The following is an 18,833-nucleotide window of genomic DNA, read 5'->3' as shown; positions in this document are numbered from 1 at the left end:
TTTATCGGCATCGCTTAGGATGAAGAACTGGTAAGACATTTTGTATCATATATTTTATGAACTGAAACTACCGGGATTCATCTGCTGACATCCATCCCGACTTCACTGCTTTAAGCGCGCCCTAGTGGACAGTCCGTGCCCTGCATGGACTTTCAACAGACATTAACCTCTTCGTCTTTCAAACTGCTGAGATATATTAGGCTACCAAGCCATCTCCCAGTGTCTAAGAAGATCATTACAACCACAGCTAAACTTAAGAGTTTAGTCTACGTGCTACAGTTTCCCCCCGGGTGCGCATGCACGGTGCTGTGGATCCTTAGCTGTTCCTCTGATTGGTTTAGGATCCTGTTTAAACCCCATTCAAACTCCCGCTCTGCTCCCTCCTCTTTGTCACCGCGCTACACGCTGGAGAGATTTGCAGAACAGCCGTCGGTGCCAGTCCTCCACGCAACTGGATTTTTGTTCACCGGGAGCTCAGTGTAGGGCTCGTTATTAATATTAGATAGGGTTTCTTTTTCATTGTCAGCGTTGCTAACAGAATTATGAGACTAGTTCATTGCAACGGGGGCTCTCGATTAGTTGTATGTCTTTAATGCATGATATTAGTTTATAGAAGCCTCTACAGAGCGGATGAGAATCATCATGAATTGGCGGGTATCTCTGCTTGTCCTTTCGGCGATGTGTGCGCTTTGTCTCGGCACCATCCCCGGTAAGTACAGGAACTGGAACAACTGCATGTCTTGTATGATAAGTATGGTGAGTTCTAAACGTTTTGGGCTTGCGAGTGATAGCCTATATGGAACTGAAAAGTGCACTAGGTTAGGATGGAAATAAAGGTTCCTCTATCCAAGTCACGGGAGGAAAAGCATAACACATCTGGCCTTCCATCCAAGTTACGATATGACCTTCCTCAAAATTCCAATTAGTCATATTCCATCTGACAAACTGGAAGCATTACCTGCGCGCCTGTTTCTCCAAGCAACCAGGATCAATCTCCGGAGGACGCTCGCGCCGGTCTGGTTCAGTTTCTGCTGACAGACAGAACCGGTCGACGGAAGCCGTGACAGACACGGTGTCAGGTGACAGTGTCTGTCTCCCCTTCTGTTCTCTTTCTGAAACTAACGGTCATAATATCTGGTGAATTATTGAAGGGCAATTTCCATTTGTCAGTAACACCCCAAGGCTTTTCGTAAACGATTGATATATATGTGTGAAGGTTATGTTGAAGATGGCAATATCTAAGTAGAGGGTTGCATTTTATTTCTAATGTAATACAGTTTTGATTCCTGGAAGGAAATGATGTAACCTCTAGCTGCAGGTTATTGGGCACATGCACACATACACACCCACACATTTTAAACACTTTTTTAATCCACCAATCATATTTTACAAAAAAAGGATCCAACTGTTTCAAAGGTCCCTGTATGCATGGCCCTCAAGGGTACAGCGAGCACCTCCCTCTCCAAACAGCTAGGCTGCCCACGACAGCTGAAACAGAGCGGAACCTAGCCAATTGCTTTGCCCTAGTTTTTGTCAGGCCCTGCAATCTGGAGGCCACGGCCAAGCCTGTGGCCGAGACTGCCGAATATCAGCGCCACCAGCTTGCACCTACACCGAGGCTGTCCAAGCATACAGAAAGCGAGGGAGGGATAAACAGAGACCACAAAAAACACATCCTTCCAGCTACACACTCATCTCTCCTGGAGGAGTTTCAGAGGAGTTTTAAGTCCTTTGAGAGTCAGCCACAGGCTGCCGTGTTGCAGTGTCTGTGTCCCTCTAGCCTTCTGTCTGGCTCTCTGCTCCACCCCCTCCACTCCAACTCCCGTGTCATTGTTCAGCTGTTTGTTCATACTCCAATTCGTAGTACTCAACCCCTTCTCATGCAGGCCCAGTTAACACCATCTACATGCTAAACTAAAATTAGACAACTTCTGTCTGTGATGCTTAAACATTTTATATTAGAAATAATTGTTTAATTGACATTGAGCTTTCTCTCTTCTCTCAGCCCATTTAAACTCTCTTTTCCCCTTTCTCTCTCCCCCTCCCTTCCTCTCCCATCCCCAGGTGAGTATGGCTCTCTGGCTGAGATGGAGGATCTCCTGTTAAGGAACCTGTTCCAGGGGTACCAGCGTTGGGTCCGGCCCATCCAGCACGCCAACGACACGGTCACAGTACGCTTCGGACTCAAGATCTCACAGCTGGTGGACGTGGTGAGGATACCGTATGCATGCACAGGCACGAACGCACACATGCTAAACACACACGCACACAGTGGCGAAAGACCTTGCCATGTAAACAAACAGTAAAAGACATGGGCGTTTCAAAATATCTTGTCTGAATGGCTTGAGCCATGTAGTTCTTGTAATTCTGACCCTGTCCATGTTGCTCAAACAAGTAATGCTGAAAGAAAGGAATCCTATAAACCACAGTGGAACAACTCCACTCCTGAGCTGACTGAGGTCCTGAAATAAAGCTGGTGGCCTCAGTGGAACGTCTATCTAGCTTTTTCTCTCCTTTTATGGAACTCTCAGAACACGCTCTCTTCCAACAGAGCTTTACTTTTTCAGGGCCTGCTTTGATAAGGTGAGGTGGTTTAGCTGTTCTGTCAAAGAACACAAGCAGCCAATAGAACAGTCCCATTCATGGTCTTCAATATGTACCTTGCCTAAACAAACAGCAGGATACATATTCTCTGTTCTCTCTCTTTCTGAGGGGAGATGCCTGTGGCAGGTATGTGATTGTTTCAACTCAAAAAGCGTGGCTGTAAATACTAACTGATATCATACCAAAGAGAGAGAATGAGAATGAAAGAATACAGGAAAAGAGATGGGGGGGGGGGGGGGTGGAGGAAAGCGAGCTAAAGAACAGGAAAAGGGGGATAGGAAGAGATCGAACCTGGAAGATGGAAGTGAATCACAGGAGAAAGCGATAGATGGAGAGAGAGAAGTGCTCTGCCTCAGGCTGATAAGTGGTGCCAGTGTTGCTAGCCGTCTGTCCTGTATTAGGTTACAGTTCACCTCTGGACTATGTAAACTAAAATCTTCCCTGTCATGTTGTCTTGCACCAAATGATCCTAAAGGAAACTCTGGAATGGAAAGATAGAATATTCACATGAAAATCTGTCGCCAATTGGATGGAAACGTATAGCTATTGAGGCCCTAAAGACTCTGGAAAATACGCTAGTCCAGTGTCACTTTGATCATGGTTCACTAGCAGACACAAACATCTAAAGAATAAGCCAACCTTGTAAGAATTGAACTTAAACTCCCCCTCATACTCATCTGGAGGCTGAGGTTTATTTTTGTCTCAGGAACTTATTTCCATTGTGGTCCCTATGTTTTCCGTAAGTACATACAGTTGAAGTTGTAATTTTACATACACTTAGGTTGGAGTCATTAAAACTCGTTTTTCAACAACTCCACACATTTCTTGTTAACAAACTATAGTTTTGGCAATTTGGTTAGGACATCTACTTTGTGCATGACAAAAGTAATTTTTCCAACAATTGTTTACAGACTGATTATTTCACTTATAATTCACTGTATCACAATTCCAGTGGGTCAGAAGTTTACATACACTAAGTTGACTGTGCCTTTAAACAGCTTGGAAAATTCCAGAAAATTATGTCATGGCTTTAGAAGCTTCTGATAGGCTAATTGACATCATTTGAGTCAATTGGAGGTGTACCTGTGGATGTATTTCAAGGCCTACCTTCAAACTCAGTGCCTCTTTGCTTGACATCATGGAAAAATCAAAAGAAATCAACTAAGACCTCAGAAAAATAATTGTAGACCTCCACAAGTCTGGTTCATCCATGGGATGAATTTCCAAACGCCTGAAGGTACCACGTTCATCTGTACAAACAATAGTACGCAAGTATAAACTCCATGTGACCACACAGCCGTCATACCGCTCATGAAGGAGACAAGTTCTGTCTCCTAGAAATGAATGTACTTTGGTGCGAAAAGTGCAAATCAATCCCAGAACAACAGCAAAGGACCTTGTGAAGATGCTGGAGGAAACAGGTACAAAAGTATTTATATCCACAGTAAAACAAGTCCTATATCAACATAACCTGAAAGGGCGCTCGGCAAGGAAGAAGCCACTGCTCCAAAACCACCATAAAGCCAGACTACGGTTTGCAACTGCACATGGGGACAAAGATCGTACTTTTTGGAGAAATGTCCTCTGGTCTGATGAAACAAAAATAGAACTGTTTGGCCATAATGACAATCGTTATGTTTGGAGGAAAAAGGGGGAGGCTTGCAAGCCGAAGAACACCATGCCAACCGTGAAGCACGGGGGTGGCAGCATGTTGTGGGGGTACTTTGCTGCAGGAAGGACTGTTGCACTTCACAAAATAGATGGCATCATGAGGCAGAAAAATTATGTGGGTATATTGAAGCAACATCTCAAGACATCAGTCAGGAAATTAAAGCTTGGTCGTAAATGGGTCTTCCAAATGGACAATGACCCCAAGCATACTTCCAAAGTTGTGGCAAAATGGCTTAAGGACAACAAAGTCAAGGTATTGGCGTGGCCATCGCAAAGCCCTGACCTCAATCCTATAGAAAATTTTGTGGGCAGAACTGAAAAAGTGTGTGCAAGCAAGGAGGCCTACAAACCTGACTCAGTTACACCAGCTCTGTCAGGAGGAATGGGCCAAAATTCACCCAACTTATTGTGGGAAGCTTGTGGAAGGTTACCCAAAACATTTGACCCAAGTTAAACAATTTTAAAGGCAATGCAACAAAATACTAATTGAGTGTATTGTAAACTTCTGACCCACCGGGATTGTGATGAAGGAAATAAATAAAAGCTGGTATAAATAATTCTCTACTATTCTGACATTTCACATTCTTAAAATAAAGTGGTGATCCTAACTGACCTAAGACATGGAATTTTTACGTGGATTAAATGTCAGGAATTGTGAAACTGAGTAAATGTATTTGGCTAAGGTGTATGAACTTCTGACTTCAACTGTATGTATGTGTGTATATATATTGTTTGCAAACTGATGTGACACGTATTAATGACAAAATAACAGGCAACAACAACAAAAGCAAAAAATGCGGGGCTCAAAACAGGTGGCGCTCTGCCCTGAAAGACGGGTCGCCACTGCCCGCAATGGGGTCAGAGAATCCCAGTGGAGAGAGGAGAGCCGGCCAGGAAGAGACAGCAAACAGCACTGCCTTGCTGTTTACCTTCGCACCCCTGGACCAGACTACACTCAATCATTGAACCTACTGAAGAGATGAGTCTTCAGTAAAGACTTTAAATGTCGATACCGAGTCTGCGTCTCTCACATGTATAGGCAGACCACTCCATAAAAATATATCTATAGGATAAAGCCCAACATTTTTGTGGACCGTAGCGTACGTGTAGGTATGTACGACAGGACCAAATCAGAGCGCGAGAGAGAGGTAGGAGCAAGTCAATGTAATGCTTTGCAGGTTAGCAGTAAAATCTTAATCAGCCCTAGTCTTAACAGGAAGCCAGTGTAGAGAGGCTAGCACTGGAGTAATATGATCAAAATGTTGGGTTCTATTCAACATTCTAGCAGCCGTGTTTAGCACTAACTGAAATTGATTTAGTGCTTTATCCGGGCAGCCGGAGAGCAAAGCATTGTAGCATTCTAATCTAGACATGACTAAAGCATGGATTAGCTTTTCTGCATCATTTTTGGACAAAACGTTTCAGATTTTTGCAATGTTACGAAGATGGACGAAAGCTGCTTTTTGACATATTCTTGATCTGTTTGTTAAAAGTGAGGTCAGGGTCCAGAGAAACACTGAGGTCTTTCAGTTTAATTTGAGATGACTGTACAACCATTAAGATGAATTTTCAGATCAACCAGATCTTTGTTTCTTGGGACCTAGCATCCGTTTTGTATGAGTTTAAAAGTAAACCATTTTTTGCCGTTCACTTCCATGTCTGAAACACAGGCTTCCAGTGTAAGTAATTTTGGGGCTTCACCATTTTTCATCAAAATGTACATGTGTGTCATTCACAAAGCAGTGAAAGTTGACATTGTGTTTCCGAATGACATCAAGAGGTAGAGTATATAGTGAAACCAATAGTGGAAACTTGAAGAACACCGAAACTTACATCCACAGAGACGAACTGATATCTTTCCGACAGATAAGATCTAGCAATAATTTGTCCGTGTCAACCAATTAGGGTTCCAATCTCTCCAAAGACTGGTGATCGATGGTGTCAAAAACGGCACCAAGGTCTAGGAGAACGAGGACAGATGCAATTAAAGGTCATTTACCCTCTTCGTGAGTGCAGTTTCAGTTTTATGATGGGGTCTCAAACCAGAATGAAGTGGTTTGTATACATTATTTGTCTTCAGGAAGGCAGTGAGTTGCTGTGCAACAGCTTTTTCAAAATGGAATGGGTGATTTGATATAGGCTAATAGTAAAAAAAAAAAACGTACAAACTGATATGTGACATGTATTAATGCCAAAACAACAGGCAACGACAAAAGGATTTGCAAAGAAATGTGGGGCTCAAAACAGGTGGGGCTCTGCCCTGCCCTGCCCCTCCTGCCCTGAACGACAGGTCGCCACTGCCCGTAAGCTGCGCAACAGCTTTTTCCTCCAAACATATGTGAAGTGGGTGATTTCATTGTAGGCCAATATTATTATTATTTTTTTTTAAATTTCCCTCCCAGGTCAAGGTTTGTCTTTTTCAAGAGAGGCTTTAATGCTGCCACTTTTAGTGAGTTTGGTATACATCTGAAGTGTAGGGAGCCATTTATTATGTTCAACATAGGAGGGCCAAGCACAGGAAGTAGCTCTTTCAGTAGTTTAGTTGGAATAGGGTCCAGTATGCAGCTGACTATTTTTGTGAATGTATCAAGAGATATAGGATTAAAAAAACCTGAGTGTCTCCATTGATCCTGGGAGTTCTGTGCAGACTCAGAACTGAGTTTTGGAGAAATACTCAGATTCAAAGAGGAGTCTGTAATTTTGCTTTCTAATGATCATAATCTTTTCATCTAAGAATTTCATGAATTTATCACTGCTGAAATAAAAGCCATCCTCTCTTGGGGAATGCTGCTTTTTAGTTTGCTTTGGGACAGTATCAAAAATAAATGTTGGATTGTTCTTCTCCTCATTAGGTTGGAAAAATAGGCTGATCGAGCAGCAGTGAGGGCTCTTCGATATTGCACGGTACTGTCTTTCCAAGCTAGTCAGAAGACTTCCAGTTAGGTTATGGACATACAGTCAGTGTCCAGATTTCAGTTCCCATCTGAACAGTAGGCTACAGTTCCCTTGACGTGCCATAGGCCTACAGTATGTGAAGTCCCCATCTTGTGACTGTGGAATTTTGTATAGCGCCTCACAATCACACAACATAAACACTGCTATCCTCCTCTTTTACCACTTCACCAGATCTTTCTAAAACATGACTTTTCAGGCCCTTTATTTTCAACTCTCCATTACACAGATTATTTTCTTAGTGACTTCAACTCTGACATTGTCCTTTTTGCCTCTGTGGATCGATGTCAACTTTTATGCCGTGTTGGCTATTTGGCGCCCGTACGGTTTGGCCCTAAAGCTTAGGCTTATGCACTAATACCAGACAGACTAAAATAATAACGGCAAAACCTTCATGTAGCCTATAGATATAAATTGCACAAGCGTGATACATTTATAAATTGTTTAAGGCATAATCATGAAATAATGTAAAAAGGAAATGGAACAGACAGCAAAATTTGATTCCATTTAAATGCCATACGATACACATTTCTAACCTGGATGTCTCCTCTCCTCTGCTCCACTCTACATGACCTCTCTTTCTCTCTCGCTCTCTCACATACACACAGGATGAGAAGAACCAGCTGATGACCACTAATGTGTGGCTGTGGCAGGTGAGGAGGAGAAGGGGGGGTAACTGTAGCTTGTAAAAGAAACTGTGTTGTCTACAGAAGAGGATAGATGGATAACAATCTGTTTTTCCCTCAACAGGAGTGGATAGATTATAAACTGCGATGGAACCCTGAGGACTATGGTGGGATCACATCGATCAGAGTTCCATCTGAGACTATCTGGCTGCCCGACATTGTGCTCTATGAGAAGTAAGCTCAATGATAATGTCACATGTTATGAAGGGTTCCATTTAGCATCATGTCTTCAGACAATAGTGTAGCCTCCACCTATTTTTCACACTAATAGCCCACATTGATACTCTATATCCTTGTTTGTTTGATGTATTCCTAAAATATGTTTCAGACACACCCTAGAAAGCCAGTATGAGGGTTAGCTCTCGGGCTACATTGAAAGGCGGCCAGTGTGTAGGGGAAAAAAATGATCTGAGTCCAAAAAGTACTCGTACTCAAAACCATGACGAATAATAACCCAAGGTGGCCAAGATGCAAAAATCATAGAAATAAATTCATCCATGCTCAACAGAATACAAAAAGTGGAAGTGCAAGGTGCTAGTAAAATACGTTTCGGACTTCTACACACTCTAACCATAATATTAAACCTAACCCTAATCTTACCCCCTGCCCTCCTCTCCCAGTGCTGACGGGCGGTTCGAGGGCTCCCTGATGACCAAAGCCATCGTTAAGTCCAACGGTAGAATCACGTGGACCCCTCCGGCCAGCTACAAGTCAGCCTGCACTATGGACGTCACCTTCTTCCCCTTCGACAGACAAAACTGCTCCATGAAGTTTGGCTCCTGGACCTACGATGGTAACATGGTGGACATGATCCTGTTAGATGACTATGTAGACAGGAAGGACTTCTTCGACAACGGCGAGTGGGAGATCCTGAACGCCACGGGGGCCAGAGGAAACCGGCGGGACGGAATGTATTCCTTCCCCTTTATAACGTACTCGTTCATTCTGAAACGTCTCCCGCTGTTCTATACACTCTTTCTTATTATTCCGTGTCTCGGTCTGTCGTTCCTGACCGTGCTGGTGTTCTATCTTCCGTCGGATGAAGGGGAGAAGCTCTCTCTCTCCACCTCCGTCCTTGTGTCTCTCACTGTGTTCCTCCTGGTCATAGAAGAGATCATCCCATCTTCCTCCAAGGTCATCCCTCTCATCGGGGAGTACCTCCTCTTCATCATGATCTTCGTCACCCTCTCCATCATCGTCACGGTGTTTGTCATCAACGTGCACCACCGGTCCTCAGCCACCTACCACCCCATGTCACCCTGGGTTCGTTCCCTCTTCCTTCAGAGGCTACCTCGGATGCTGTGCATGCGGGGCCACACTGACCGGTACCACTACCCAGAGCTGGCGCCGGAGAGCCCTGAGCTGAATCCCCAGTCTGGGTGTCAGAGGAGCAGCGGGGCCCATGGACAGAGTCCTCTGGAGGGGAAGGAAGATGAGAGTCAAGCCTGGGTCACCATGCTGGAGAGAGCTACGTACTCCGTGCGTTACATCAGCTGCCATATACGCAAGGAACACTTTATCAGAGAGGTGGGTCACCATGCTATATGTTTTAATCAACATGATATGTAGTGTAATGCCATGTGTATAATGTTATACTAAGATGCTGAGTTTGTTCCCATTTTCCTGTTCTTCCCATTTTCAGGTGGTCCTGGACTGGAAGTTTGTGGCTCAGGTTCTGGACAGGATCTTCCTGTGGGCCTTCCTCACTGTGTCTGTCCTGGGGACCATCCTAATCTTCACCCCTGCCCTGCAGATATTCCTTAGTACCCCTCCCCAGTCGGGACCCAGCAACCCCCATTAACTCATCACCCCCTCAGTCCAGACCTAGCATCCCCCTCTAACTCAGCACCCAGTCCAGGCCCTCTACCCCTTCTGAATTCCACAAACTGAGGCCTGGACACCCTGCCAACAACTCAGCCCTGACCCCCGGTCTGGATCTATAGCCCCCTCTATCTCCAGTTTCTCCTGAGCTTTTCAGCCAACTGGCTATAGTCAGCACAGCCAACCCCCTACTGTTGAGCTATGCCCTGCCTTCCCGTGCCACACCTTGAGTCAGAATTAGCACATCACCATGCTAGAGCAGTTCTGCTATAGATCCGTTACCCGTGTTTACATATTACATTGTCTTTATGACAGAGCTGACTCAATGTACAGAAGATGAATGACAAAGATAATTAGAAAGGTGTTCAAAATTTGTATCAAAGCCAGATAGTATGCACAGTGATGTAGCATTCTAAAGCACAAACATTGACTGAAATAATTTGAATTAGTGTAAAATGTACAATATGTTCTCTGTAGTTACTGTAGGTACCAACAGCATACTTAGTTCTTCTCATTATACTCCTCAAAACCGTTATCGTCAGACCCAACTATTGTGATCTTAGTTAGTGTAACTTAGTTTGTCTGTGACTGGAATGGTAGCGGAATCCAGGCCGCTCTGATTGGACGATCAGTGTTTTATTTGTGGTGATTCGGGGCGGCAGGTAGACTAGTGGTTAGAGCGAATCCCCGAGCTGCCAGTTAACCCACTGTTCCTAGGCCGTCATTAAAATAGGAATTTGTTCATAACTGACTTGCCTAATTAAATAAAAATAAATTATGGAGGGTCCTCAGTAGCTAGGAATTGTTTGAGTTCTGTTTTTTGTTCTGGGTGTTGTGACCTTTGACTTTTATTTCACACTTGTTTGGGCACTCCATCAACTAGTTAATTTAAATAAATTATTATTCAGGTACAATGACTGTAGTCTCCAAAAAATTCCCCCGTCGATGTCCAGCCACTTTTGTGATTACTGTTAAGGAGTATGATTACTGTTAAGGAGTATAACACAGTGAATCAGACTCTACAAACCATCGTTTTGATGATCTGATGTACATCAAATCATAATAAAGAGATTTTGAATACCTCAGGTTTGTATTTTGTCATGTAGTTTTGAATGTCTATATCTCTTCATTTGGATTCGCTTGGAACTCTGTTTGGAACGCAGATTGATGCTGCTGTTACGTCGTTAAATTGCGCAAGATAGTTGTGTGTGTAGTATTATTTTATTCCACTAGGTGGCAACCTTGTTAAGACTTGTCAGCTGTCTCTCTCCTACACGTCAGCAGTCTCTAGGCCTATTGGAGGGGATTATTTAGTCTAACAACCCTTTGGTCCTGATTCTTCACTATATGCAGATTTACATGTTATCTCTCACACACTGACACACATACACACTCTTGCATGTGTTCTCATGCACACAAACACACGTCGCCACACATGCAGACACGCACATGCACAGCCACCATATCGAAAGGTATACACCTTGCCAGAGTGCATGCAAGACAAACACAATGACATAAAGGGAAAAAAATGAATTATGTAGGATCCTTTTTTTTAGGTGCTGTATATGTCTTTGAGAAGCTGTACTGTACTCTCCTCAATTCAGCTAGTAAAGTGCATGGAACTGTTTCCTCCCAGGTCTAATGCTATACTGACATTGTATACAATATCACATTGAGCTCTTTGTTCTCCCCCTCCTTTCTTCCTCTCCTTCCTGTGTAACTCTTGACCTTTTCACTCTGACTCCTGTTTGCGAGAGGTCCAACCTTTCCCAGACACCTCATAACTCTGTTACCAATATGAAGATCTATGGTCTTCTTGGCCTGTTTATATCAGGACAGTCATTGTGGATCAACATGGGCTTGTTTCAGAACGACTTGTGGGTGTATTTCATCAGTGTCTTCACTGGGGTAGCTCAAGCGTCTGTGTGAATGCTGATTTTGGATCAGTTTTGCCTTTTAGATCACAAAGAATAAGACGACATGGGGGGGCCTGACCCTAGATCAGCACTCCTACTGTGAGATGCGTGTTACATACCTGTGGACCTGTGCTCTATCTGGGAACTGTCCCTGTGGAACCCGTAGTCCCAAACATCAAAGTCACTGAGCCTCAGACACAAACACCAAAACTCACCTGACCCAATTCCATCACATCCTTAGGTTATGAGGGATGTGTCCAGGCCCTGCTAAAGCCAGGGCAGTCTTAACATGTTATGAGGGATGTGTCCAGGCCCTGCTAAAGCCAGGGCAGTCTTAACATGTTATGAGTGATGTGTCCAGGCCCTGCTAAAGCCACGGCAGTCTTAACATGTTATGAGGGATGTGTCCAGGCCCTGCTAAAGCCAGGGCAGTCTTACCATGTTATGAGTGATGTGTCCAGGCCCTGCTAAAGCCACGGCAGTCTTAACATGTTATGAGTGATGTGTCCAGGCCCTGCTAAAGCCAGGGCAGTCTTAACATGTTATGAGGGATGTGTCCAGGCCCTGCTAAAGCCAGGGCAGTCTTAACATGTTATGAGTGATGTGTCCAGGCCCTGCTAAAGCCAGGGCAGTCTTAACATGTTATGAGTGATGTGTCCAGGCCCTGCTAAAGCCACGGCAGTCTTAACATGTTTGTGTGTGGACATAGATTGGGTGCATTTTAGTTTGCGCGTGTGTGTGTACATATTGTAGGTACACGTGTGAGAGCGGGTGAGTGTGTGCGTGAGAACATTATCTGTGCAGATGTCATGGGCAGTCTGTTAAATTTAAGTAACCACTCATGCAGGCAGGGGAGAGTGGACAACACACTAGTCTACTGGAGAGTGGACTACATGTTAGTCTACTGGAGAGTGGACTACACACTAGTCTACTGGAGAGTGGACTACGTGTTAGTCTACTGGAGAGTGGACTACACACTAGTCTACTGGAGAGTGGACTACATGTTAGTCTACTGGAGAGTGTACTACATGTTAGTCTACTGGAGAGTGTACTACATGTTAGTCTACTGGAGAGTGTACTAAACACTAGTCTACTGGAGAGTGGACTACACACTAGTCTACTGGAGAGTGGACTACATGTTAGTCTACTGGAGAGTGGACTACATGTTAGTCTACTGGAGAGTGTACTACATGTTAGTCTACTGGAGAGTGTACTAAACACTAGTCTACTGGAGAGTGGACTACACACTAGTCTACTGGAGAGTGGACTACACACTAGTCTACTGGAGAGTGGACTACACACCAGTCTACTGGAGAGTGGACTACACACCAGTCTACTGGAGAGTGGACTACACACTAGTCTACTGGAGAGTGGACTACACACCAGTCTACTGGAGAGTGGACTACATGTTAGTCTACTGGAGAGTGGACTACACACCAGTCTACTGGAGAGTGGACTACATGTTAGTCTACTGGAGAGTGGACTACACACTAGTCTACTGGAGAGTGTACTACACACTAGTCTACTGGAGAGTGTACTACACACCAGTCTACTGGAGAGTGGACTACACACTAGTCTACTGGAGAGTGGACTACACGTTAGTCTACTGGAGAGTGGACTACACGTTAGTCTACTGGAGAGTGGACTACACGTTAGTCTACTGGAGAGTGTACTACACACTAGTCTACTGGAGAGTGTACTACACACCAGTCTACTGGAGAGTGGACTACATGTTAGTCTACTGGAGAGTGGACTACACACTAGTCTACTGGAGAGTGTACTACACACCAGTCTACTGGAGAGTGGACTACATGTTAGTCTACTGGAGAGTGGACTAAACACTAGTCTACTGGAGAGTGGACTACACACTAGTCTACTGGAGAGTGGACTACACACTAGTCTACTGGAGAGTGGACTACACACTAGTCTACTGGAGAGTGGACTACATGTTAGTCTACTGGAGAGTGTACTAAACACTAGTCTACTGGAGAGTGGACTACATGTTAGTCTACTGGAGAGTGGACTACACACTAGTCTACTGGAGAGTGTACTACACACTAGTCTACTGGAGAGTGGACTACACACCAGTCTACTGGAGAGTGGACTACACACTAGTCTACTGGAGAGTGGACTACACACTAGTCTACTGGAGAGTGGACTACATGTTAGTCTACTGGAGAGTGTACTAAACACTAGTCTACTGGAGAGTGGACTACATGTTAGTCTACTGGAGAGTGGACTACACACTAGTCTACTGGAGAGTGTGCTACACACTAGTCTACTGGAGAGTGGACTACACGTTAGTCTACTGGAGAGTGTACCACACACTAGTCTACTGGAGAGTGTACTACACACCAGTCTACTGGAGAGTGGACTACACGTTAGTCTACTGGAGAGTGTACTACACACTAGTCTACTGGAGAGTGTACTACACACCAGTCTACTGGAGAGTGGACTACATGTTAGTCTACTGGAGAGTGGACTAAACACTAGTCTACTGGAGAGTGGACTACACACTAGTCTACTGGAGAGTGGACTACACACTAGTCTACTGGAGAGTGGACTACACACTAGTCTACTGGAGAGTGGACTACATGTTAGTCTACTGGAGAGTGTACTAAACACTAGTCTACTGGAGAGTGGACTACATGTTAGTCTACTGGAGAGTGGACTACACACTAGTCTACTGGAGAGTGGACTACACACCAGTCTACTGGAGAGTGGACTACATGTTAGTCTACTGGAGAGTGTACTAAACACTAGTCTACTGGAGAGTAGACTACACACTAGTCTACTGGAGAGTGGACTACATGTTAGTCTACTGGAGAGTGTACTAAACACTAGTCTACTGGAGAGTGGACTACACACTAGTCTACAGGAGAGTGGACTACATGTTAGTCTACTGGAGAGTGGACTACACACTAGTCTACTGGAGAGTGGACTACACACTAGTCTACTGGAGAGTGGACTACACACCAGTCTACTGGAGAGTGGACTACACACCAGTCTACTGGAGAGTGGACTACACGCTAGTCTACTGGAGAGTGGACTACACACCAGTCTACTGGAGAGTGGACTACATGTTAGTCTACTGGAGAGTGGACTACACACTAGTCTACTGGAGAGTGGACTACATGTTAGTCTACTGGAGAGTGTACTACACACTAGTCTACTGGAGAGTGGACTACACACCAGTCTACTGGAGAGTGGACTACACACTAGTCTACTGGAGAGTGGACTACACACCAGTCTACTGGAGAGTGGACTACACGTTAGTCTACTGGAGAGTGGACTACACGTTAGTCTACTGGAGAGTGGACTACACACTAGTCTACTGGAGAGTGTACTACACACTAGTCTACTGGAGAGTGTACTACACACTAGTCTACTGGAGAGTGGACTACACGCTAGTCTACTGGAGAGTGGACTACACACCAGTCTACTGGAGAGTGGACTACATGTTAGTCTACTGGAGAGTGGACTACACACTAGTCTACTGGAGAGTGGACTACATGTTAGTCTACTGGAGAGTGTACTACACACTAGTCTACTGGAGAGTGGACTACACACCAGTCTACTGGAGAGTGGACTACACACTAGTCTACTGGAGAGTGGACTACACACCAGTCTACTGGAGAGTGGACTACACGTTAGTCTACTGGAGAGTGGACTACACGTTAGTCTACTGGAGAGTGGACTACACACTAGTCTACTGGAGAGTGTACTACACACTAGTCTACTGGAGAGTGTACTACACACTAGTCTACTGGAGAGTGTACTAAACACTAGTCTACTGGAGAGTGGACTACATGTTAGTCTACTGGAGAGTGGACTACACGTTAGTCTACTGGAGAGTGTACTACACACTAGTCTACTGGAGAGTGGACTACACGTTAGTCTACTGGAGAGTGTACTACACACTAGTCTACTGTAGAGTGTACTACACACCAGTCTACTGGCGAGTGGACTACACGTTAGTCTACTGGAGAGTGTACTACACACTAGTCTACTGGAGAGTGTACTACACACCAGTCTACTGGAGAGTGGACTACATGTTAGTCTACTGGAGAGTGGACTAAACACTAGCCTACTGGAGAGTGGACTACACACTAGTCTACTGGAGAGTGGACTACACACTAGTCTACTGGAGAGTGGACTACACACTAGTCTACTGGAGAGTGGACTACATGTTAGTCTACTGGAAAGTGTACTAAACACTAGTCTACTGGAGAGTGGACTACATGTTAGTCTACTGGAGAGTGGACTACACACTAGTCTACTGGAGAGTGGACTACACGTTAGTCTACTGGAGAGTGTACTACACACTAGTCTACTGTAGAGTGTACTACACACCAGTCTACTGGCGAGTGGACTACACGTTAGTCTACTGGAGAGTGTACTACACACTAGTCTACTGGAGAGTGTACTACACACCAGTCTACTGGAGAGTGGACTACACACTAGTCTACTGGAGAGTGGACTACACACTAGTCTACTGGAGAGTGGACTACATGTTAGTCTACTGGAAAGTGTACTAAACACTAGTCTACTGGAGAGTGGACTACATGTTAGTCTACTGGAGAGTGGACTACACACTAGTCTACTGGAGAGTGGACTACATGTTAGTCTACTGGAGAGTGGACTACACACTAGTCTACTGGAGAGTGGACTACACACCAGTCTACTGGAGAGTGGACTACATGTTAGTCTACTGGAGAGTGTACTAAACACTAGTCTACTGGAGAGTGGACTACACACTAGTCTACTGGAGAGTGGACTACATGTTAGTCTACTGGAGAGTGTACTAAACACTAGTCTACTGGAGAGTGGACTACACACTAGTCTACTGGAGAGTGGACTACACACCAGTCTACTGGAGAGTGGACTACACGTTAGTCTACTGGAGAGTGGACTACACACCAGTCTACTGGAGAGTGGACTACATGTTAGTCTACTGAAGAGTGGACTAAACACTAGTCTACTGGAGAGTAGACTACACGTTAGTCTACTGGAGAGTGGACTACACACTAGTCTACTGGAGAGTAGACTACACACTATTCTACTGGAGAGTGGACTACACACTAGTCTACTGGAGAGTGGACTACACACTAGTCTACTGGAGAGTGGACTACACACTAGTCTACTGCATTAAATCCCATTAGTACAGCACATCTCATGTATAAAATATTTAAAAAATGTACATGAGCCAAGCAGCTTTGTCCTCTTTATCTGACTCCATCTCTCGAGCCTCCCTCCCTCCCTCCCTCCCTCCCTCCCTCCCTCCCTCCCTCCCTCCCTCCCTCCCCCCCTCCCTCCCTCCCATTCTTTCACTAATCAGATTATTTTCTCACTCACTGTTTCACTCTCAACCTTCCCTTTCTTTCCACCTCTATAAAACACAACATCTCTCATTCTCTTTCTGACACACACACACACACACACACACACACACACACACACACACACACACACACACACACACACACACACACACACACACACACACACACACACACACACACACACACACACACACACACAGGGTGCTTGCTGACTCCTGTGGTCTGTCCTGCTGCCATATCGGATCTCGAGCTCACAGTGGTGCTCCTGCTGGTAAAGATCAGGCCACTGAGTCTCTGTCACTCTGGATATCACCACCAACAGAGTGAGAGAGGAGAGAGGGGGGGTAGAGAGCGAGAGAGGGGAGGGGTAGAGCGAGACAGAAGAGAGAGAGGGAGAGAAATATGGAAAATATTGAAAAGAGAGGGAGGACAGGCTAGGGAGTTTCAGTCAGACAGTCAAAGTCTATGTTCTGGAAGCTTGGCACTCAAAATCTCTCTCACCCTAGCAGCTCAAGAGTTCAGCAGATTTCCCCTGTGACAGATCTGTCTACTCTGAGCAGAGTGTGTGTATTATTGCTTATCTCAAAGTGTGTGTTTGTGTGCATTATGTGTTTACTGCTCTCAGTGAAAGGAAAGTCCCCCAGGAGTATGGAAGGGATAAGGCGTGGGAGGCAGTAGCACATTGGGAACAAATTCTTCTGGTGTTTGGTGTGTTAGTGACGCTGAATGAGGACACACACACACACACACACACACACACACACACACACACACACACACACACACACACACACACACACACACACACACACACACACACACACACACACACACACACACACACACACACACACACACACACACACACACACTTTGCCTCATCCCAAGTGGTGAAATAACATAGCAAATTTAGACCTGCAAAAGAGTACTAGATTCAGAGGGTGACATGGACACCTCGGCTGTCCCAGATAGGACAGACACGGCGCAGACAGAGACAGCACCCCCAAGCACTGGACAGTTCCCGTCTGGCTCTTCCTCCCCCAGCCGCTAGCCTACTGTGTGCAACGGGCATGTCAGTGTGCACAAATCACACCGTCCTGCTGGGATCAAGACAACCGAACTGTAAAATAGCAAGAACAAACATGTCAACGTTGATTTTCTTTAGATCGCTTTTTCAAGTAGTCTACACATGGAAATTCCAGCTTGAGAGAGAGAGAGAAGGCAGCGCATTTGGCACGCTTTATTGCCCAGTGTTTCCCCTTCACCGCTTATCGGATTCAATTCTCGTTTAAATGATTTATGGAACGGAATAAATAGATCAATTGATTACTGAACAAGCCCGGCCAGAGGAAAAAATAGGATAAACAGACCTAAATGAAGTTGATTAATACTAGAATGGCAAAAATGCCTTTTGACGGTTAGCACTAAACAAGACTAACGTAGAAGAGTTCCACCTTTAGCCTATTCCTCTATTATAGCTTACGGTTTATGGCCTATTCACTCCCTTCCTCTGTTTTTGCTAGCCTATAGGTTACAACTCTCTCACAAGAACATTGGTGGTCATATTTACTGTACAACTATAAAACCAGACTCTGACCTCAACACTAAGCCCCTTCTGAATCTATAAACTCTTAGCGGGTCTTCACTAGGCACCACAGCCACAATGTATATTTATTCAATTTCTCTTCTTAAAATTTGATTTTTAAACCTAACCCTAACCTTAGCCCTAACCTTAACTACACTGTTAACCGTATGCCTAACCTTAAATGTTGACCAAAAAGCAAATGTTCGTTTTCATGAATTTTGACGAGCCAATTTGTAGTTTGTGGCTGTGGTAAATA

General features: G+C 44.8%; 1 protein-coding gene across 1 annotated transcript; it reads left to right on the top strand.

The window, feature by feature from the left end:
- The first annotated feature begins 399 nt into the window (after positions 1 to 399).
- chrnb3a (cholinergic receptor nicotinic beta 3 subunit a) lies at positions 400 to 10,819 on the top strand. The gene is made up of 6 exons (XM_055889095.1): positions 400 to 709; positions 2,065 to 2,210; positions 7,836 to 7,880; positions 7,978 to 8,087; positions 8,534 to 9,440; positions 9,556 to 10,819. Exons 1-6 carry the CDS (start codon positions 631 to 633, stop codon positions 9,712 to 9,714), a joined length of 1,446 nt encoding a protein of 481 aa, XP_055745070.1. The 5' UTR covers positions 400 to 630; the 3' UTR covers positions 9,715 to 10,819.
- The last annotated feature ends 8,014 nt before the right edge of the window (positions 10,820 to 18,833 follow it).

This window comes from Salvelinus fontinalis, chromosome 29, assembly GCF_029448725.1.
Source record: "Salvelinus fontinalis isolate EN_2023a chromosome 29, ASM2944872v1, whole genome shotgun sequence".
Classification (NCBI taxonomy): domain Eukaryota; kingdom Metazoa; phylum Chordata; class Actinopteri; order Salmoniformes; family Salmonidae; genus Salvelinus; species Salvelinus fontinalis.
This window is presented reverse-complemented; position numbering and strand designations above follow the sequence as displayed.